Here is a 23,538-nt window from a genome sequence, read left to right as displayed (position 1 = left end):
ATTATAGTTGTTGAAGGATTAGATCTTTAAAACTCAGCATTTTTTTCCCTATAAAAATTGTATGTTAGATACAATGAGAGTTTTGTTTGTCATATGTTTGCCGTCTGATCTGGTCCAGATTTTAGCATAAGAAATCATTAGAAGCATTCCATCCTTGTAAAACAGGGAACTCTTTTATCTTCAAGTTAGCTTTATTTTGGAAATAACTCATTGAGATAAAGTGAGCTTAAATGAAAAGCTCTTACTATTCATAGTCACTAGTCAGTATAGCAAAATCTCCACTTAAAATATGTTTGAATTCCATTTTACAAACTAAAATTGCATGAGTGATTTGGACATTATTTTCTATTTTATGCCTCATCATTCTCCATGTTTTTTCTTTCTTTCTTTTTTTTTTTTTCAACAGCCAGAGATCACTGTGGAAAATCTTCCTATTTATTTAAGACTTCAGAAACCATTACTTATTTTATTCAGTGAGGGCAGCATAAATCCTCAGTATAAAAAAGCAATGTTGAAGCTGGCAAAAGATAAACACTTGGATTCACTTATCCCCTGCTGGTTAAATCTGTAAGTATATTCTTATTTTTTAATATGTAAAAGGTAAGAAACTATAATGATTACATTTTTTAAAAAGATTTTTATTTATTTATTTGACAGAGACAAAGAGACAGCAAGAGAGGGAACACAAGCAGAGGGAGTGGGAGAGGGAGAAGCAGGCTCTCCGCTGAGCGAGGAGCCTGATGGGGAACTCAGTCCTAGGATCCTGGGATCATGACCTGAGCCAAAGGCAGACACTTAACTGACTGAACCATCCAGGCGCCACATACATTTTTTTTAGAAAACGAAACTCTCTAATTCTATCTTTGGAGTTAATATAATGGGACCAGTGTATGAGTTATGATATTTTAGTAACTAAACTTCCTCATATGGTCTAAGATGACCTTATTCTGGATTGAATTGTTTTACAATAAATTTTTTATTTTGCTGAAGTTATTTTTTTTCAGGTGTATATAGTTATAATTGACAATATTGTAAGATATTTAAAGTGTACATCATAGTGATTTGATACGTGTATACATTGTGGAAGGATTCCTCCATGTAAATTGACATATTAATTACCTTGCATTATATATATATATGGTGGGGGAAGGAATAAGAACATTTAAGTTCTCAGCAATTTTCAGTTATATAGTGTTCACAACTATAGTCACCATGTTATATACATTAGATCTTCAAAACTTACTTATTCATGTTACAGCTGAAAGTTTGTTTACTTTTCCCAACCTCTTCCTATTTCCCCCAACCCTGAGTTCTGGGCAACCACTTTTCTACTCTGCTTCTGTGAGTTTGACTTTCTAATTTTTCACGTAAGTGATTCCATGCAGTACATGTCTTTCTCTCTCTGACTTATTTCACTTGGCATAATGTCCTCAGAGTCCTTCCATGTTGTAGGAAATAGCAGCATTTTCTTCTTTCTCATGACTGATTAATATTCTGTTGTATCTGTACCACATCTTCTTCATTCATCTTTTGACAGACAGGTTGTTTCCCTATCTTGGCTGTTAAACAAATAATGCTGCAATAAACATGGGAGTGCATGTGTCTCTTCACTATCTTGTTTTCATCTCCTTTGGATAAATACCCAGAAGTAGGATTGCTCGATCAGATGGTAGTTCTATTTCAGTTTTTTGAGGAACCACCTTGCTGTCTTCCATAGTGGCTGTACCAATTTATGTTCTCACCAACAGTGTACCACGGTTACCTTTTCTTTACACTTGTTATCTTTTGTCTTTTTTATACTAGCCGTTTTAACAGGGCTGAGGTGGTATCTCGTTGTGGTTTTGGTTTGCATTCCCTAATTTCCCTAATTAGTGATGTTGAGCATCTTTTCAGACATACAGACAATGGCCATCTGTATGTCTTCTTTGGGAAAATGTCTATTTAGATCCTCTGCCCATTTTTTAATTGGATTGTTTGTGTTCTTTGGTGTTACAGGAGTTCCTTAGTTATTTTAGATATAAACCCTTTATCAGATAGATGATTTGCAAATATTTTCTCTCATTCCAAAGGTCACCTTTTCATTTAGTTGATGGTTTCCTTTGCTATGTAGAAGCTTTTTAATTTGATGTGGTCCACTTAAATTTGTTTTTACTTAGGTTTCCTTTTGGTGTCATACAAATTTTAAAAAGCAGTAACTTTTCTGACTTTAAAGGTAATTGATGTCCACTGAAGCAAATACAGAAAAATAAACATTGTGATATTTTGGCATTTTTCTTCAGTTCCTTTTTCTGTACTTTTATATTTTTAAAATGCAACCTATTATGTTACAGATAATTTTTAGTGCATTTGTCTGCAATATTTTCTTTTATGTTTTCTAAATGTATGGCTTGTGTTCCATTTAATGTCTGAACACAGTTCACATAAATACACTCTATTTGTTGTTCAGATTCATCAAATGAAAAGAGATTTATTACAAGAATGGGACAATGTACATTTTTTTTTTTCTGTGAAGAGATCACCAACAGTACAACATACTGCTTAAGACAAAAATTTCCCAGGGCTTTGTAGATATCTCAGAGTAAAACAGTATTTTCCATGAAAATATTTTTATGTTTTAGGAACATAAAACATTTTGTTCCTGTTTTAGGAAACCTAGGTATCTTAAAAGTTGTGGTTTTTGTGTATGGCCGAACTTTTAAAAAAATATTTTTAATTTGAAATTAACCCCTTTATTTCTGAGGAAAAAGAACTTTATTTGGAGAAGTATTTATTATAAATATCTTACTATTTTATAGTTTGTAACCATTTAATTTTTAAGCTGATAAGTGATCTGATACTTGGCTCAACTTTGGGAGGAATCTATTGATTTTATCAAACCCAAATTGACAAATCTTTGAACTATGACTGGTTTTCATGAAAATAGTCACTGACTACCTTTGTTTTTTCCTCCTAAGAGAAACACAATGCCCATGTTAAAAGAAACTCATTTCTGAGTTTCTAACTGAATCTGATCACTGATAACATAGTTATAGATCTCTTGGATTTTAGGATATCTTTTTATAAAATAAACCTAATGATATGATACTATATTTAAAGTTTAATGTTCTACAGCCTGTTGTTTTCATAATTTTATTATAAAAAGCAATACTAATGGATTCAATTGCTCCCTTTTGCAGACAGAATACTCCTGCAGGACGAGGAATCTTACAGGCATATTTTGACGCTCTGCCTCCCCTTCCTCTTATTGTTGTGGTCAATCTGCATTCAGGTGGCCAAGTATTTGCATTTCCATCAGACCAGGCCATCAAGGAACAAAACCTTTTATTGTGGCTGAAGAAACTAGAAGCAGGACTTGAGAGTCATATCAGTAAGTTTTCTGTTTTAATACACAGAGTTCTCTGTTTTCATACATTTTTAGACTTGAATTATAGCTAATATATGCTAGAATGAGTTGATTGTAATGTTTGTAAGTATCTTAAATATTAATATGTTATAGCATTGTCCGTGGACAGTCTTCTTTGTGGTATTTATTACCCCAGAAAATAAGTTCCATTCCATTCCATTTTATTAAATTTAATGATAGTAATAACAAACGTTTATTGAATACTGAACAGGTGTCTAGCACAATGCTAAGTGATTCACTCATTGAATTCTCCTGAGAGTCATAGGAAGTATTGCTACCTGTAGAAGACTTAGGTAACTAGTTCAAAGTTAAATAATTAAGCAGTAAATGAGGAACTTTGGATTCCAAACTGTATCTCTTACTCAGAGCCAAAATTTTGAACCATAAGAAGATAGATCTTGGTCATTTTATGATGCTGGTTTATGATATGTGATAGTCTCTACTTTTCTAAAATATATGTGAATTTATATCTGTGGTATAGACGTATATGTTGATTTATGTACAATTGTAGTTAACGGGCCTGTTGCTATAATTTAAATAAGATGTAATGGACTAGATCATTTGTCTATTGAGGAAATGGTATGAAATTTGATGTAATGAAAACCTCCTAAGATACTACCCAAAGATTTTGTTATTGGATATCAGTTGAACTATATTATATTTTGTCATTGTTCTATGATGGAGTCCTGAAATAGGGGATGTGTGTATATAAATATGTATGTATATGTATACAAATACATTTCTTGTGTACAAATTCCAATTCAGTGTTATATTGTTTCTCAGCCAGCTGGCACAGTGTGAATCTACCATTATGTATATTTGTGTATATTTAATCAGATACCTAATTTAAGTGTCAGTCATTGCAGCACACCTGTTCTTCCCAGGTGGTCTGCTTCATTTCTGTTAAGTTAGGCAGTTTTAACTATGTTTAACTTGCCTATGGGTGATATTTTTATAGTCAAATATAACTCACATACCATAAAGTTCATCCTTTTAAAGTGTACAACTCAGTACTTTTGGTATATTCACAAGGTCATGCAACCATTATCACTGTTGAATTCCAGAACATTTCATCACCCCAAAAAAGAAACCCCTTACCCATTAGCAGTCACTCTGTCTTCTCCTTCCCTCCACTCCCTGGCAATTACTTTCTGTCTCTGTATTTGCCTCTTCTGGACAATTTATATAAATGGAATCATAGAATATGTGGCCTTTGGATCTGGCTTTTTCCCTTAGTATAAGTTTTCAAGGATCATTGATGTTATTAACATGAATCAATAGTTCATACCTTTTTATGGATGAATATTTCATTGTATTGGTATACCACATTTATTTAGTCACCAGTTGGGCATTTGGGTTTCACCACTTTTTGGCTATTATGAATAGTGCTGCTGTGACCATTCCTGTACATGTTTTTGTATCTGTCCTTATGCCAGTACCACACTATCTTGCTATGGCTTTATAGTTGGTTTTAAATTGGGAGATTTGATCCTCCAACTTTGTTCTTTATTTCCAAGATGATTCTGGCTATTCTGGGTGGTCTTAGATGGCCATTATTAGGTTTTAATTTTAATATTTTCCCAGGAAATGTGAAAAATTAAGTAACCATATTGTTACATGGTTATCATGGTTATCACTCATCTCTGTGTTATCACTCATCTCTGACTCACTCATTCTGGTCACGTGGTATCGGGGTCCTTTCAGTTGTAGGTTTTGAACTCTTCACTCTGTGTTCACTTCTCTATCTGCATTGCTATTTTATAGACTCAAATGAGGTGTTGTCATTTTGTAGTTATGGTGTGATAATTGAAGGAAAGAGTAAGAGTTTTCCAGACAAACAAAAGTTAAAGAAGCTCATCATCAGTAAGCCAGCCTTGCAAGAAATGTTAAAGGAAATTATTTAAATGGAAAAGAAAAGGCTATAACCAGAAGAAAATTATGAAAGAAAAAAAATCACTGTTAAAAGCAAACAAAGATAGTGGATCAGTCACTTATAACTAGCATGAATATTAAAAGGCAAATGTAGTAACATCAGTCATCTCTAAAATAATTGACACACAGAATAAAAATATGTAAAATATGACACCAGAAACATAAGACTTGGGGTGTGGGGGAAATAGTAAAAATGTAGTGCTTTTAGAATATTTTGAAACTTAAGTGACCATAAACTTAAAATGAACTGCTATATATGTAGTATGTTATATATGAACCTCATGGTAACCACAAACCAAAACTCTATAATAGATACTCAAAAAATAAAGAGAAAGGAATTCAAACATAACGTTAAAGTCATCAAATCACAAGGGAGGAGGACGAGAGAAGGAACAGAGAACTACAAATACAGCCAGAAAACCATTAATAAAATTGCAATAAGTATACACTTATCAATAATTACATTTTTTTTACCTTATTATTTTTAAAGATTTTATTTATTTATTTGTCAGAGAGAGAGAACACAAGCAGGGAAAGTGGCAGGCAGAGGGAGAAGCTGGCTCCCCACCGAGCAAGGAGTCCAATGCGGGACTCGATTCCAGGACCCTGGGATCATGACTTGAGTCTAAAGCAGTTACTTAACCAATGGAGCCACTCATGTGTCCCTAAAGATTTTATTTTTAAGTAATTTCCACATCCAACATGGGGCTCAAACTCACAACCCCAAGATCAAGAGTCACATGCTCTACTGACTGAGTCAGCTAGGCACCCCTCAATAATTACTTTAAGTGGGCTAAATGCTCCAATCAAAAGATACAGAGTGACTAAATAGATGAAAGAACAAGGCCCAATTATGTGCTTCCTACAAGAGACTCACTTCAGACTTAAAGATACACTTAGATTGAAAGTGAAAGGATGAGAAAAGATATTTCATGCAAATGGAAATGAAAAGAAAGGGTGAATAATATTTATGTCAGGCAATATAAATATTAAAACAGACTATAATGAGGGACAGTGAAGAGCATAACAATAATAAAGGGATCAATCCAACAAGAAGATAAAACAGTTGTAAATATCTAGGTACCCAGTAGAGGAGCACCTAATTATATAAAGCAAATATTAACAGACATAAAAGGAGGGGCACCTTGGTGGCTCAGTTGGTTAAGTATTTTCCTTTGGCTCAGGTCATGATCCTGGAGTTCTGGGATCAAGCCTCATGTCTATCTCCCTGCTCAGTGGGAGGATCTGCTTTTCCCTCTGCCCCTCCCCCTCCACTTGTGTTCTATCTCTCACTTTTCCCCTCCCTCATATAAATAAAATCTTAAAAAAAAAAAAAGACACAAAGGGAGAAATTGACAGTAATACAATACTGATAGGGGACTTTAACACCCCAGTTATGTCAATGGATAGAGAACACCTGAACTGAATATAGGGAAAATAGTGGCTTTGAATGACATACTAGATCAAATGGACTTAACATTATATAGAACATTTCATCCAAAAACAGCAGAGTACACATTCTTTACAAGTACACATGAAACATTCTATGGGGTAGATCACAGGTTAGGCCACAAAACAAGTCTCAATAAATTCAAAGAGACTGAAATCATATCATGCATTTTCCCTCCACCACAATGGTATGGGACTAGAAATTAATTAGAAGAAGAAAAAGGGGGCGCCTGGGTGGCTCAGTGGGTTAAGCCGCTGCCTTCGGCTCAGGTCATGATCTCAGGGTCCTGGGATCGAGGCCTGCATCGGGCTCTCTGCTCAGCAGGGAGCCTGCTTCCCTCTCTCTCTCTCTCTGCCTGCCTCTCCATCTACTTGTGATTTCTCTCTGTCAAATAAATAAATAAAATCTTTAAAAAAAAAAAAAAGAAGAAGAAGAAGAAAAAGGCTGGAGAAAAAACCCCATAAACACACAGAAGTTAAACAGCGAGTCATTAAACAACCAATGGGTAAATAAATCAAAGAGGAGATTAAAAAAAAAAACCTATAGGCAAATGAAAATGGAAACACATAAGTTCAAAATCTTTGGGGAGGCAGGCTGCAAAAACATTTCTAAGAGGGCAGGCTATAGCAATATAGGCCTCCATCAAGAAACAAGAAAAATCTCAAACAATCCAACCTTATACCTAAGAGAACTAGAAAAAGAACAAAGCCCAGAGTTGTAGAAGGAAGGACATAATAAAGATTAGAATGGAAATAAAGGATTGGAAACTAAAAAAAGAGAAAAGATCAATGAAACTAAGATTTGGTTCTTTAAAAAGACAAAATTGATAGACCTTTATCCAGACTCAATTGGGAAAGAGGACTCAAATATACTCAGAAGTGAAAGGGAAGTTATAACCAACATCCCAGAAGTACAAAGGATTGTAAGAGACTACCATGAAAAATTATATGATAAAAAATTGTACAACCTAGAAGAAATGGATACATTCCTAGAAATTTCCAAACTTGCAAAACTATCAGGAAAAAATAGAAAATGTGAATAAATCAATTACTCCTACCAAAAATGAATCAATAATCAAAAAACTTCTAACAAGCAAAAGTCCTAGACCAGAAGGCTTCACAGGTGAATCCCATTCTACCAAACATTTATTTATTTATTTAAAAAATTTTTTAGAAGATTTTACTTATTTATTTGACAGATAGATCACAAGTAGGCAGAGAGGCAGACAGAGAGAGATGGGGAAGCAGGCTCCCTGCTGAGCAGAGAGCCTGATGTGGGGCTCAATCCCAGGACCCTAAGATCATGACCTGAGCTGAAGGCAGCGGCTTAACCCACTGAGCCACCCAAGTGCCCCTCTACCAAACATTTAAAGAAGAAGTAATACGTATTCTTTTCAAACTATTCCAAAAAGTACGAGAGGAAAGAATTCTTCCACATTTATTCTACAAGGCCAGCATTACCCTGATACCCAAACTAGGCAAAGATACTACCAAAGAAGAAGGTGGGGGAGGGGAAGGAAGGGAGGAGGAGAAGGAAGAGAGAAAGAGGAGGAGGAAGGAGAAGAAGAAATTACAGACCACTATCCCTGATGAACATAGATGCAAAGATGTTTTTTTTGGTTTTTTTTTAGATTTATTTTTATATTAGAGAAAGAGCATTGGGGGAGGGGCAGAGGAGAAGAAGAGAGTCCCAAGTAGACTCTGTGCTGAGCATGGAGCCAGATGTATGGCTTGATCTCAAGACCCTGAGATTATAACCTGAGCTGAAACCAAGAGTTGAATATTTAACTGACTATGTCACCCAGATGCCCCTAGATGCAAAAATTTATAACAAAGTATTAGCAAATTGAATTAAAAAATATGTTGAAAAGGTCATTTAGTGTGATTAAGTGGAAAATATTTCAGGGATGCAAAAATGGTTCAGTATCTGCAAATCAATCATCATGTTACACATTAACAAATTTAAAGATAAAAATTATACAATCATCTCAATGCAGAAAAAGCATTTGGCAAAATTCAATATCCATTCATAATAAGAATGCTCAACAAAATGAGTATAGAGGGAGTATACCTCAATATAATAAAAGCCATAAACAACAAACCCACAGCTAACATCATACTCAATGAAGAAAAATTGAAAGCTTTTCCTTTAAGATGAGGAAAAAGACAAAGATGTCTACTCCTATTCAGCATAGTAGTGGAAATCCTAGACATAGTAATCAGACAAGAAAAAGAAATAAAAGGTATCTAAATTAATAAGAAGTAAAACTGTCACTATTTGCAGATGACCTGATACTATATATACAAAATTCTAAAAACTCCACTAAAAAACTATTAGAGCCAAAAGACTATTAGGACTGATAAATGAATTCAGTAAAGTTGCATGATGCAAAGTTAATATTCAGAAATCTGTTGTGTTTCTATACACTAATTGTGAACTAGTGGAAAGAGGAATTAAGCAAACAGTTCAGGTACATCTGTATCAAAAAGAATAAAATACCTAGGAAAATATTTAACCAAGGAGGTAAAAGACCTATACTCTGAAGACAAACAAAAAGATATTCCATGCTCATGAATTAGAAGAATATTATTAATCTGTCCATGCTGCTGAAAGAAATCTACAGATTTAATGCAGTCCTTATTAGAATACCAAGGATATCTTCTCAGAACTAGAACAAATAATCCTAAAATTTGTATGAAATAACAAAGGACTGCCAAAGCAATCTTGAGAAAGAACAACAAAGTTGGAGGTATCACAATCCTAGTTTTTGAACAGTATTACAAAGCTATATTAATCAAAATGGAATGGTACTGGTACAAAAATAGACACATGGATCAATGGAACTAAAGAGAGGGCCTACAAATAAACCCACACTTATAAGGTTAATTAATCTTTAGCAAATGAGGCCAGAATATACAGTGGGAAAAGACAGTTTCTTTAATAAAAGGTGTTGGGAAAACTGGTCTGCTACATGGCAAAGAGTGAAGCTGCATCGCTTTCTTATACCATACACAAAAACAAATTCAAAATGGATTAGAGTCCTAAAGGTAAGAACCGAAATTATAAAACTCTTAGAACATGGGCAATAAACTCTTGGAGATCATCAGCCTTAGCAATATTTTTTTGAATGGTCCTGAGTTAAGGGAAACAAATAAAAACACAGTTGAGACTGTATCAACCTAAAAAGCTTTTGCACAGCAAAGGAAACCATCAACAAAATGAAAAGACAACCTACTTAATGGGGAAGATATTTGCAAATGATATATCCAGTAAGGGGCTTATATCTAAAATGTATAAAGAATGCATATACCTCAACATCAAGAAAACAAATAGTCCTATTTAAAACTGGGCAAAGGACCTAAGTAGACATTTTTCCAAAGAAGACATACAGATGGCCAAGAGACACATTGCATGGATCACTGGGTGTGGGGCATAAACAATGAATTTTGGAACACTGAAAAAAAATTAAAAAATAAATTAAAAAAAAAGATGTTCAACATCCCTCATCATCAGGGAAATGCAAATCAAAACACCATGAAGTATCATCTCATACTAATCAGAATGGCTAATATCAAAAAGACAAGAAATATTAAGTATTGGCAAGGATGTGGAGAAAAGAGAAAACCCTTGTGGACTGTTGGTGGGAATGTAAATTGGTACAGCTACTATGAAAAACAGTATGGTATTTCCTCAAGAGATTAAAAATAGAAATACCATGTGACTTAGTAATCCCACTTCTGAGTATTTACACAAGAAACTGAAAACACTAATTTGAAAAGATACATGAACCCCTATGTTTACTGTAGCATTATTTACAAGAACAAAGGTATGGACGCAACACAAGTGTCCTTTGATAGATGAATGGAAAAAGAAGGTGTGATATTTATACTAAACAATGGGGTATTGCTCGGCCATAAAAAAGAATGAAATCTAGCCATTCATGACAGCATAGATGGATGTAGAGAGTATTAGGCCAAGTGAAATAAGAACACAAATACTATGTGATATTACCTATACATGGAATCTAAAAAACAAATGAACAAAACAGAAACAGACACAGGTTTTCAGAGGGGTGGGCAGTGTGGGAGGGATGGACAAAATAGGTAAAGGGGAGTAAGAGGTACAAATTTCAATTATAAGTCATGGGGATGAAAAGTACATCCTAGGGAATACAGTTAATATTCTGTTTTTGTATGGTGACAGATAGTAACTAGATAATGGTGATAATTTCGTAATGTATATGAATGTCAAATCATTCTATTGTATACTTGAAGCTAATATTGTGTGTCAACAGTACTTCAGTTAAAAAAATAAAAATAATAAAAAAGGTGGTGATGTTCAAAGGTACAAAAACCTGACCTTATAATCCAATCCCCTTGATTATTAATGGTGTGGCTCTAGGCAAGTCTTTGTTTCCTCCTCTGCAACTATGAAGTGAGATTAATAGTTCCTCCTTTATGTCACATACATAAATTTTTTAAAAGATTTTTAAAGTTTATTTATCTGAAAGAGAGAGAGAGAGAATGAGCACAAGCAAGGGGGAGGGGGAGGGGAGGAGGAGAAGGAGACTCCTGCTGAGTAGGGAGCCCGACATGGGGATTGATCCCAGGACCCTGAGATCGTGACCTGAGCCAAAGGCATACGCTTAGCCGACTGAGCCACCCAGGTGCCTCTCGCATACTTATTTTAAAAATCAAGTAAAATTATGTATGTAAAGGTACTTTGTAATGTGTGAAATCTGAAGTATTATTGTTAGTTTTATGGAGATCTATCCTACAGGGAGCATCTATAGGGCTTTGATTCTTCAACTCAAATCATTACCAAGAGGAAAGAACCAGAATTATTATTATTTTTAGTTTCCTGGGAGACTAGCATGTGTAATTTTGTTAATGCCTTTGCTAACTCACCTTTTGAGGGGTTTCCATCATTTCTTTGTATCAGTGTTCTATTCTTAAATTATTCCTATAGCCTCTGCAGCAGGAAAGAAGCAAACTGAGCAGTACTTCTGTGTATCTGGTCCTGTCTTCTGTGCCAACAGGACCCAATCTTACCACACTTTGAGAGACAGATTGGAGATTGGGGTGTTGTAGCTACTCCCAGAAAAGCCTGAATCTGTAATGTGGTGCCATGTGTGTCTTGCTGCACATCTTAAGTTATATGAAATTGTGACCACTGGCTATTCTTATTCAAGATTTCCATTTAACCTTCAAGTTCTATGTTCTAGGTCTTGATTTTCTCATTTATAAAATTGGGATGAAAATTATACTTACTGCATGGGGTTGTAAAGATTAAAACAATAATGTCTAGTACAAAGTGAAGGATCAATAAATATTACTGTTGTCATTATCATTACAAAGCGTTTATTATTCATACATGATGAGAGTACATTTTTATTTGCCATGGCAAACATCCAGGACCTCTACATAGTTTTCTTAGCAAATAATTAACAGAATTGAGATGCCTACTTTCAGGCATTTTGCCATCATGCCAGACTACTAGGCTGCAGTGTTTACCTTAAAAAATAAATAACCTAAATATTTATTATGTTTTAAGTTGGACTTTCCTTAAAGATACTTTAATATCCTGGTGCCTGGGTGGCTTAGTTGGTTAAGCATCTGCCTTCAGCTCAGGTCATGATCTCAGGATCACGGCTCAGGGTGGAGTCTTCTGCTTCCTCTCCCCCTGTGCCTCCCTCAGTTCATACACAGTCTCTCTCGCTGTCTCTGTCTCTCAAATAAATAAAATCTTTTTTAAAAAAAGATACTTTATCTGCATCTTGCAAACTACAGTTATTCATACTCTTACTTATTCCTTATGTTCAAGAAAATATTTTAGCTATTGGTCACTTTTGAATCTGCTAACCTGGCAATGGTCATTTTAAATATCAACTACAGGTGTAGCTTAAATTTAATACCTTCCTGATGTACCATGTTCTAGAATTTCATATAATTGAGTCTACATGAGGAAATTATATAGAGTATATATAAACTGTATGTTATTTATGCAGATTTTTGTTGGAGCTCTTAATTTGCCTCCAGAAATCAGAATCTATATGAATTTCCTAAGCCTTTAAAGGTATTTATTTGATTTATGAGAGATGCTCAAGTTTGTGTTTTATCAACATTTATTATTATTTTTTTCATGTAATTGTGCAGAGGTTCTTTCACTGGAATTTATCTTTTAACGGTTTACTTTGCACATTTCCTTCTCAAAATAGCATTTTATATGGGTACCTAAATTCTAAAATGTTTTTGTAAATAGAGAAGAGTTGGCTAATTTACTTATATATATTATCAGATTAAATCAGTTTTCCTCTTCCAATGACTAGTTTTAAAATAATGTTCAGATTCACTACTGTGAAGCCCATCTAAGACACTAATTGCTGTCTGTTTATCATACAGTTGATTCTGTAGCAATTTTTAATTATTCCTTATCTATAGTTACTTTTACAAAATGAGCTTGTTTTCATAAAGTATATGCAAAGGGTAATCAAAAGGTTCAAAAACATCTATCATTGGATACTTGGGTTGCACCCATATCTTCACTATTGTAAATCATGCAATAAACAGGGTTACATATATATTTTCAAGTTAGTCTTTTTGTTTTCTTTTGGTAAATACTAGTAGCAGAATTATTGAATCATATGGTATTTCTATTTTTAATTTTTTGAGGAACTTCCATACTGTTTCCCACATTGGCTATACCAGTTTACATTCCCACCTATAGTACACAAGGGTTCCTTTTACTGTACATCCTTACCAATGTGGATGGACCTAAGGGTATTATGCTAAGTGAAATAAGTCAGACTGAGAAAGAAAAATACCATATGATTCCACTAATATGTGGAATCAAAAAGCAAACAAACAAAAATAAACAAAAAGAATCAGACCTGTAACTATAGACAACAAACTGAAGATTGCTGGAAGGAAGGGGTGGGAGATGGGAAAAACAGATGAAGGGGAGTGGGAGACACAGGCTTCTAGTTATGGAATGAATAAGTCATTGGGATGAAAGGTGTAGCATAGGGAATATAGTTGATACAATATAAAATATAAACTTATTGTGTTGTGTGGTGACAGATGGTAACTACTCTTGTGGTGAGCATAGCACAACATATAAACTTTTTGAAGCACTATGCTACACACCTGAAAGTAGTAGAACACTATGTGTCAACTATACTCAATTTTAAGAAAAAAGTTTCAAAAACAAAGTGCTTTAAAAAAATGTAAAGAAGGGGGCGCCTGGGTGGCTCAGTGGGTTGAAGCCTCTGCCTTCAGCTCAGGTCATGATCCCAGTGTCCTGGGATCGAGCCCCATATCGGGCTCTCTGCCCAGTGGGGAGCCTGCTTCCCTTCCTCTCTCTGCCTGCCTCTTTGTCTACTTGTGATCTGTCAAATAAATTTAAAAAAAAAAAAAAAGTAAAGAAGGGGTGCCTGCCTCTGCCTCCAACTCAGGTCATGATCTCAGGGTCCTGGGATCGAGCCCCGCATCGGGCTCTTTACTTGGCGGGGAGCCTGCTTCCCTCCCTCTCTGCCTGCCTCTCTGCCTACTGGTGATCTCTCTCTCTGTCAAATAAATAAATAAAATCTTAAAAAAAAAAAAAAAGAAATAGACATTTAAAAAAAATGTAAAGAAATACTTGTCTAAATAAGCGTGTATGTTCCAAAACTTTTTTCTGGAATGATTCATAAGAAATAGTTCCAGGCGAGTTTCTGGGGAAGACAACAGAGTAAGAAAAAGCTCAGCCCATCCCATGGATACAACTAGATAACACACACCTATGTCAGTGTAAAAACCCGAAAACAACCTAAAGACTGGTGGAACAGACTCTCCAAAGCTGAATGAAGGGGCTACTCTGAAGAAGGTATAAAGGGTGGACACATGGTTGGGAGCTCAGCAACTTTCAGGACTGTCTCAAAAAGGAGGGACCCTGTGGGCACACAGGAGAGAGAAACGGACCCTCACACCAAGCACGAAAGGCATGGAGGAACCTGCATGAGGAAGATGAATCCACACAGCATTTGACTTTGAAAACCAGAGGGGCCTAATTTCATAAGTTCTTAAAATCAGTGGTGCTTAATGCCTAGAGCTTAAAAAGTCAACAGACTGGGCCCTTGGAGAACCTGGAGGGCAGATTCCCCTACCCTTAAAGAGATAGCACAACAAAGAGCCCAACAGAGATACAGCATAGAAGCAAAGTAAAAACGCTTCGGGTGTATCAGGATATTTATTTACTAACCTCAAAGTGTGTGCCGGAGTGGCAGGAATCTATAGGAGACTTCTCTGGGAAGAGAGGAGCTGGCAGGCACCATTTCTTTCCCCTTCCCCTCAGCATAGATACATGGATACCTGGGGGACCCAGCTCAGTGACAACACTCTCCACCTAACTTGCCTACCTCCCTGTGTTCTCCTGTGGACATAACCTTCCAATCCACCCTTGGCTAGAGCCTATCTAAAGTGGTGCCACAAGCAGTGTACAAGTAGCCACAACAGGGGCCAGTACCATTCCAAGGTAACTCCTGCTCTGGGGAGAGGGGTAGACAGCCACACACTAGTCCAGCTTCAGCCCCAGCAGTAGGATAGGGGCAGATACCCAACCTGGCTGCAGACCCTGCCCAGAACAGAAGCTTCTCAGGGGACAACACAGGGAAAGTGCCCCATGCTACCTTATCTCTGGCAAACACCTGGTCCTACTCAAGCCCACTGTGACCCCAGACTGTCTCACTAACAACACAGAGATTAATCCCTGTCCACCACAGGCAAAGAGCCATAGCAGATGACTGGCCTGAGGCAAAAGCAGCTTAACTACAGTAGTAGGACACTCACAACACAATAGGAGATATCCATGAAGTGTCAGTGAGCCAACCAAGAAATCAAAGAGAAAATAAAAAAATAGATATGAGGAAAATGAAAACTAAGAGTGCAAGATCTTTGGGGTATAACAAAAGTTGTTCTGGAAGGGAAGCTTATAGCAATACAGGCCTACCTCAAAAAACAAGAAAAATTTCAAATAACCTAACCTTACACCTAAAAGAGGCAGAAAAGAACTAACAAAACCTGAAACCAGTAGAAGGAAGGAAATAATAAAGATCAGAGCAGATATAAAGGAAATAGAAACTAAAAAAAACACAATAGATCAGTGAAACTAGGAGCTGGTTCTTGGAAAAGATAACAGAATTGATAGACCTTTTAGCCAGATAATGAAAAAGAGAGGACTCAAAATTAGAAGTTGTAGAGGAGAAGTAACAACTGACAGCACAGAAATATAAAGGATTATAAGAGAATATTATGGTAAAGTCTATGTCAACAAATTGGACAACCTAAAAGAAGTGGTTAAACCCTTGAAGACTCCACCAAAAAATGACTAGAACTGATAATGAATGCCTTAAGGTTGCAGGATACAGTCAATAAACATCTGTTGCATTTCTGTACACTAACAATGAAGTAGCAGAAAGAGAAGAAAACAGTCCCATCTAAAATTGCACCCAAAATAATAAAATATCTAGGAGTAAACTTAACCAAGGAGGCAAAAGACCTGTGCTGTGAAAACTATAAAATGATGAAACAAAGACAACATAAATGTTAAGTTATGCCATGCTCATGGGTTGGAAGAATCAATATTGTTAAAATATCCATACTACTCAAGGCAATCAACAGATTTTAACGCAATCCCTATCGCAGTACCAACAAAATTTTTCACAGAAGTAGAACAAGCACTTGTGTACTTTGTTTGGAACCAGAAAAGACCCTGAATAGCAAAAGCAATCTTGTGCAAGAAGAACAAAACAAGAACAATCCCAGATTTCAAGACATACAACAAAGCTGTGGTAATCACAACAGTATGGTAATGACACAAAAATAGGCACATAGATCAATGGAGAATAGAGAGCCCAGAAATAAACCCATGATTATATGGTCAATTAATCTTTGACAAAGGAAGTGAGAATATGCAGTGGGAAAAAGACAGCCTATTTAGCAAATGTATAGGACAGCTATATACAAACCACTTTCTTACACCTTAAAATGGATTAAGGACATAAATGTGAGACCTGAACCATAAAATCCTAGAAGTACAGGCAGTAATTTCTTTGGCATTGGCCATAGCAACATTTTTCTAATACATCTCCTGAGGCAAGAGAAATAAAAGCAAAATTAAACTATTAGAACCCAGCAAAATAAAGGACTTCTGCACAGCAAAGGAAATAATCAACAAAATGAGAAGAAAACCTACTGAATGAGAAAAAGATATTTGCAAATGATATATTTGATAAAGGGTTAGTATCCAAAATATATAAAGAACTTAACACTCCCAAAATAATTAATCCAGTTAAAAAGGGGCAGAAGATATGAATAGACAATTCTCCAAAGAAGACATCCATATGGTTAATAAGAAATGTGAAAAGACGCTCAGTATCACTCATCCTCGGGGAAATGCAGATCAAAACCACAATGAGATATCACCTTACACCTGTCAGATTGGCTAAAATCAAAAATACAGGAGATAGCAAGTATTGACAAGGATGTGGAGAATAAGGACCCCTTGTCCACTGTTGGTAGTACTGCAAGCTGGTGCAGCTCCTGTGGAAAACAGCATGGAGGTTCCTCAAAAAATTAAAAGAGAATTACCATATGGTCCAGTCAGTAATACCACTACTGAGTATTTACCCAAGGAATATGGAAACAGTATCTAATTCAAAAAAGATCTATGCATTCCTATCTTTATTGCAGCGTTATTAACAATTGCCGTATTATGGAAGCAGACTGTCCATTGATAGCTAAGTCAATAAGGAAGATCTGTGTGTACACACAAACCCACAGGAATATTACTCAGCCATAAAAAGGAATGAAATCTCGTCATTTACAACAACATGGATGGGTCTAGAGGGTATAATGCTAAGTGAAATAAGTCAGTCAGAGAAAGACAAATACCCATATGATTTCACTTATATGTGGAATTTAAGAAACAAAACGAACAAATTTAAAAAGACAAACCGAAAAACAGACTCTCAACTCTGGAGAACGAACTGATGTTTATCAAAGACGAGGTGGGTGGGTGAAATAAGTGAAGGGGATTAAAAGTACACTTAATGTGATGAGTACTGAGTAATGTATTGTACTAATGAATCACTATGTTACACACTTGCAACCAATATAACACTATGTTAACTATGCTAGAGTTAAAAAAAAAACAATTCTTTGGGATAAATTTGGGTAGGGTAAAAAGCAGGAGGCCTTTTCATTTTAATTTGTATCTGTATGTAATCTCATTACCATATTGCTATTTTTTTTTAAAACCTCAACAAGGGTTAACTAGTTGGGAGATTTTGGATTTGGACCTTTTTTTTTCCTCTATAAATACTAATGTTTAGGGACACCTGGATGACTCAGTTGGTTAGGTGTCTGCCTTTGGCTTAGGTCATGATCCTTGAGTCCCAGGATTGAGCTCCACGTCTGGCTCCCTGCTCAGCAGGGAGTCTACTTCTCCCTCTGCAGCTCAACCTGCTTGTGCATGCTCTGTTTCTCAAATAAAATCTTTTTTAAAAAGCAAATGTTTTTTTTTTTTAAACCCTTTATTTAGAATAGCTTGCAAATATATAAAAAAGTGAAAATGGCTAGTAATGATAAATGTATCAAGTTTCTTAGACAATGACCATAAAAAAATCTGGTTTCATTTAGATAAGTAAGACTGATAAAATCTTTACTCCTACAAATATATTTTTCAAAATAAAATATTTTCTAGTGTATTTATATGATGATTTTATAGCTGTTCATTATTAACCTTTGACTGTATCTTCCTTGCAGCAGTTTTACCTGCTCAGGAATGGAAACCTCCTCTTCCTGCTTATGATTTTCTAAGTATGATGGATGCTGCAGCATCTCACCATCCCACAAGGAAAGATCCTGAGTGTACAAAAGAAACAGATGCATCGGAGAAGGACAAAAAACAGGAAGACAAATCAGCAATCAGAAAAGAACCAATTGAAACACTGAGAATAAAGCATTGGAATAGAAGTAATTGGTTTAAAGAAGGAGGAAAATCATTTACGCATGATAATAAAGAGTTATGAGCTGGTTTCCTAGGGCTGTGGAGAGCTTTACATAGTCTTTTTAGTTTATTTGATAGACTAAAGAATTTATTAAAAAATAACACTAAATCATTTCAGGTTTCTAGACCAGTTTTGTCTAATGAAAATATGTGAGCCATAGATGTTACTTAGAATTTTCTAGTAGCACATTTTAGAAAAAAGTAAAAATGCACAGGTGAAATTCTTAATATTTCATCCAGTAAGTATGCTAAAATAGCTCGGTTAACATCAAAATTATAATATTTTACATTCTTTATTTTCTGGGCAAGTCTTCAAAATGCAGTGGGTATTTTATCCTTCCTGTACATTTCACTTCAGAGCAGCCACATGGGCCAGTGACTGCTGTGACTAGTGACTGGTATACTTAATTTAACTTAGTTCTAGCCATGAATTAGAATAAGAATGCAACTCTGTTTTAATCACAGTTGGCTCCACAATGGTATCACACATCTGGAAATTGTATTTGTTCTGTTGTAGATGTGATGTTAAAACCAGTGTTTTTAAACCAGGGAGCAGTTTTGCCCCCCCCAGGGGACATTTGGCAATATCAAGAGACATTTTTGCTTGTAATGACTAGGGGTGTTACTGGCATCTAGTGGGTAGAGGCCAGGAATGCTGCTAAACACCCTGTCATGCTTTGGACAGCCCCTCACAACAAAGAACTGTGCTGCCCAAATGTCAGTAGTACCATGGTTGGGTAACCCTGTGTTAAACTAGCCTGTGGGAGAATGTTCTTGTTCTGCTCAGTTATGTCTGAAAAAATCTTGAATGTTAGAGATAAATATTGTCTGGACACAGCCATATCTTTTTTTTAAAGATTTTATTTATTTATTTGACAGAGAGAGATCACAAGTAGGCAGAGCAGCAGGCAGAGAGAGAGGGAGAGGGTAAAGCAGGCTCCCCGCTGAGCAGAAAGCCCAATGTGGGGCTTGATCCCAGGACCCTGAGATCACGACCTGAGCTGAAGGCAGACACTTAACCCACTGAGCCACCCAGGCACCCCTGGACACAACCATATCTTATAAATTCATTTTTATAGTATTTTTGAAAGGTGATGAGATAACGCTAAAAAGTACTGAATTATGTTGTGTATATAAGCACACAGAAACATGAAATTGATTAGTTATTGTACCATAGTCAGAAATTTTGACAGTTGTTAACATGTTCTTTTAATAACTTTAATTAAAGTGTCTAGATTTAAGACTACCTTCAAAAACTTCCTTTAACCTATGTCATGCCCTCTATTGGACCATGTACCCTATATCATTTGGGTTTCTTTGGTTGCAAGCAACAGAAAGTTAAGGAAAATGGAAATAGTGGATAATCACAGAGTTAGAAGAAAGAATAAGCCACATTTTTAAAAAGGTAGGAACCGAGGCTGTCCTGGGATCTATGTGTGAGGAACTAACAGCTTGGTGATGAATCAGTTCCAATTGTTTTTCTATCTTTTGTGACTCAGGGAATCCTGGGAAATTTGGTTAGGGGAAGAGTGGGCACTTTATTTGGGAGCCCTTACCAGACTTCCACGATGCAGAAGAGGTAAATCTAACAAAAGAAATCTGGATTCTGTCTACCAGAAAAAGAGTGAATATAGAGAGGATTTTCCCACGATACCACTTGCTATTCTTTTATCTGTTCTTTGTATCCTTCTCAGGTCTTTCTGCCATATTCTGTTCATTTTTGAGAGCTTCAACGTGAGGTGGTTTTAGTTTTCCTACGTATCCCCCAATCTTCTGTTAGACTTGGCCACTTCATATGTACATTCTGCAGAATATTTCTCATGAGTCAGATTCTTTCACTTCTCCTGCTTCACCTGTGCTAGAAGGTAAACATCCTTGGTCTACTGCTTCTGGCCCTGGGATGAAACATTCCATGGACAGCTTTTCAAAATTCTTAAGAGTTTTTCATCCAAGCTTACACTGCTTTAAAAAAAACTAATTAAACATATGCATAAGCAGGACCATGGAGTTTACAAATCAGTAAGGGTCTATCTTTGGTAATAGAGAATAATCAAGTAGCTATACCTTGGGAGTTGTGCTCCCCTTAAGATGTAGAAAGCTGCAGGAGAGTGTTACCCCTATCCTAACATCAAGAAAAAAATCACAATTTTTCTTCATACGTATCAGAGAAGGCAACCAAAGGAACTGAACAAGACCTTTCAAAGGGAGACAGGATATATGAATGGTTTCCCCTTTGGCAGAGAGTAGAACACTAAAGCAAGTAAGAAGAAATGATCAAGAACTTGGAAGAGTCCAAGATTTTAGCCTACCTTCAAGTTATGTTAGTGTGCCATAGTTTCTTTAATCAGAGGAAAAGGACTTTATTACTCACTGTAATCGCATTTATCAGAGTGCTAGTTCCCTGATCCCCAGTCCTACAGTGCCATCAGAAGAGGCACTGACATCTATACAGGCAGTGGGTCACATTGCAAGGGAGGAACCCTGAGCTTAGGGAGCCTAAATATTTTGTAATAGGTATTAAGTGTGCCTGCCCTGTCCTCCAGAGGGAGACATCTTTATGATAGTGGACCGTAATCAAACCTAGTTCTTATTTTCCCAGGCTGAAAAGGTAGTCCAAGACAAAGGCAGTCAATGCTTCTATTCATAAATGACTCAGAAATGGGAGACCTTGGAGGAATTGTCTCCCAACAGGAGCTAAAATTTTAAAGTATTCCTTAAAGGCTGAGTGTGGATAAAAATATAAGCTTGGAATAAATGGGAACCCTGACATTCAGTTAACATTCATTCATTCTGGGGCTCCTTTTCATAAGCTCCCACTGGGTACTAATGAAGACCCCTAGGGCAGGAGCCTGGCAAGAAGAGACCCCTCAGTGACATAGGCATGTGTTGTGATAGACGCGAAACACTACCCACTTCCTCAGATCTTTCTCTTGTATAAGTAAAAGCCATTAAAAAAAAAAAAAAGCCATTAGGCACTGGTAGAGGGACAGCAAACCTTCCCCCCTCCAGGACCCAGGCAAACATCCAGTGCCTCTGGGGGAAGGGCAAATACAGAAACTTTTGGCCCTGGGGAGAGACAGAATACCTCTTAGGCCCAGGATCCTCCCCCAATGCCAAGCAGAAATCTATCACTGGGAGAATATAAGAACACTTCTGTTTATGAACTGTGAGAAGTGTCTCTGCCATGTTTAATTGCCATGGGGAAGGAGTTAGAAATTTTCAGAAGGTGTTAGCACAGGAACCAGATACACAGACCCTACTTAAGTCTGAAGATGGGCCAAGAGACCCAAAAACTTAAACTCCCACTCGTTATCAGCTCTGTATCAAATAACAGGTAGTAACAGTTTACAACTTTGGGAAGCACAAGATTGTGGGATGACATGAACAACCAGGAATTGCTGAAATCTGAGGGTAGAGTAGGAAAATTAGCCCTTGGTCACCTGGGTCTGACTCTAAATACAAGATGATAGGAGAACATTCCTGAAGGAACATGCAGAGCATAGTACAGTAAAAGAAAAAATAACAAAATCAAAACCAGTTTCAACTGACTAAATTTACACAGGCCTTCATGCTAATGGCCAGATATAGATGTTATTAATCGATCTCTACTATTTTCCACGGGATGTGTGGCATTCAGTTGAAAATTCTAAGACTGGGACATCTAGTTGGCTCGTCAGTTAAGCATCCATCTCTTGATTTCAAGGTTATGATCTCAGGGTCATGAAAGAAGAGCCCCATTGTCAGGGTCTGCGCTAAGTGAAGAGTCTGCTTCTCTCTCTCTCTCTCTCTCTCATTCTCTCTTCCCCTGCTCTCTCTCTCTCTCTCTAAATAAGTCTAAAAAAAAAAAAAATCTTAGGCTAAAAGAATCCATTGTGAAGAGATGAAACATGATAGAACTAAACTCAGAGACATCCCAGACACTGAAACTGTGAGGCCAAGACAATACAGTAACTAAGACTAAAATTGTTAAAGGATTTAATGGAAAAGCCAGGCAACCTACCTGAAATATGAGAAACTTTAACTGAGCTAGAAATGAAAAAACATGCTAATATGTTTTTGTTGGTAGCTTATAAGTAGACTTGGCACAGCTGAGGAAAGAATCTGAACTTGAAGATAGGTCAGTGGTGATGATCCAGAGTAAAACACAGAGAGAAAAACAATAAATGAATAAAACAAGATAGATGACTCAAAAGCTGTGGGATAATATCAGTCTAATAGACATGTAATTGGAATTCCAGGAGCAGGGAGGGAAAGCAGAAGTATTTGAAGAGACAATAGTTGAGAAATTTCAAAAATTAGTGAAAAACAATAAATCACAGATCTAAGGTGCTCAGAGAACTCCTAGTAGGATAATGTAAAGGTAAAACACCTAGATGCATAATAGTCAAATTACCTAAAAACAAAGATAAAATCTTGAAGATATCCAGAACAAGAGACAGATTCCCATCCTCCTCTTTGCTCTCTCTCACTCTTTCCTTTTTACAACCTTTTAAAAAATTAAAGCCATTCTTAGTTCAGGAGTCATACAAAAACAGGCCCAGGCCCAGGGCTGAATTTGGCCTGCTGGCCACACTTTGCCAACCTCTAGTCTAAAGGAAAAACTGGAACAACAATATGTTGTGAGACTTATACCTATATAAAAGTAAAATCTATGCCAGAAAATACCTGTTACAATAATAGCACAAAGATTGAGGGAAAAAATTGAAAT

General features: G+C 36.3%; 1 protein-coding gene across 5 annotated transcripts in view; it reads left to right on the top strand.

Annotated features, from left to right (window-relative positions):
- Positions 1 to 18,939, top strand: part of TXNDC16 (thioredoxin domain containing 16) — a 106,593-nt gene extending 87,654 nt beyond the window's left edge. For 4 of the 5 annotated variants that reach the window (XM_004738788.3, XM_004738787.3, XM_013056220.2 and 1 more), the window contains 3 exons: positions 407 to 567; positions 3,177 to 3,367; positions 18,587 to 18,939. In XM_004738788.3, the coding sequence (XP_004738845.1) occupies positions 407 to 567; positions 3,177 to 3,367; positions 18,587 to 18,852 (618 nt within the window). In that variant the 3' untranslated portion in view covers positions 18,853 to 18,939. The remainder of the gene's footprint in view (positions 1 to 406; positions 568 to 3,176; positions 3,368 to 18,586) is intronic. The other variant, XM_004738789.3, reaches the window with a different exon arrangement.
- Positions 18,940 to 23,538: the final 4,599 nt, after the last annotated feature.

The sequence above is a fragment of the Mustela putorius genome, unplaced genomic scaffold (genome assembly GCF_011764305.1).
Source record: "Mustela putorius furo isolate JIRA1106 unplaced genomic scaffold, ASM1176430v1.1 tig00000129_pilon_pilon_pilon, whole genome shotgun sequence".
Taxonomy (NCBI): Eukaryota; Metazoa; Chordata; class Mammalia; order Carnivora; family Mustelidae; genus Mustela; species Mustela putorius.
Note: the sequence above shows the minus strand (reverse complement) of the source record. Positions and strands in the feature narration are given on the sequence as shown.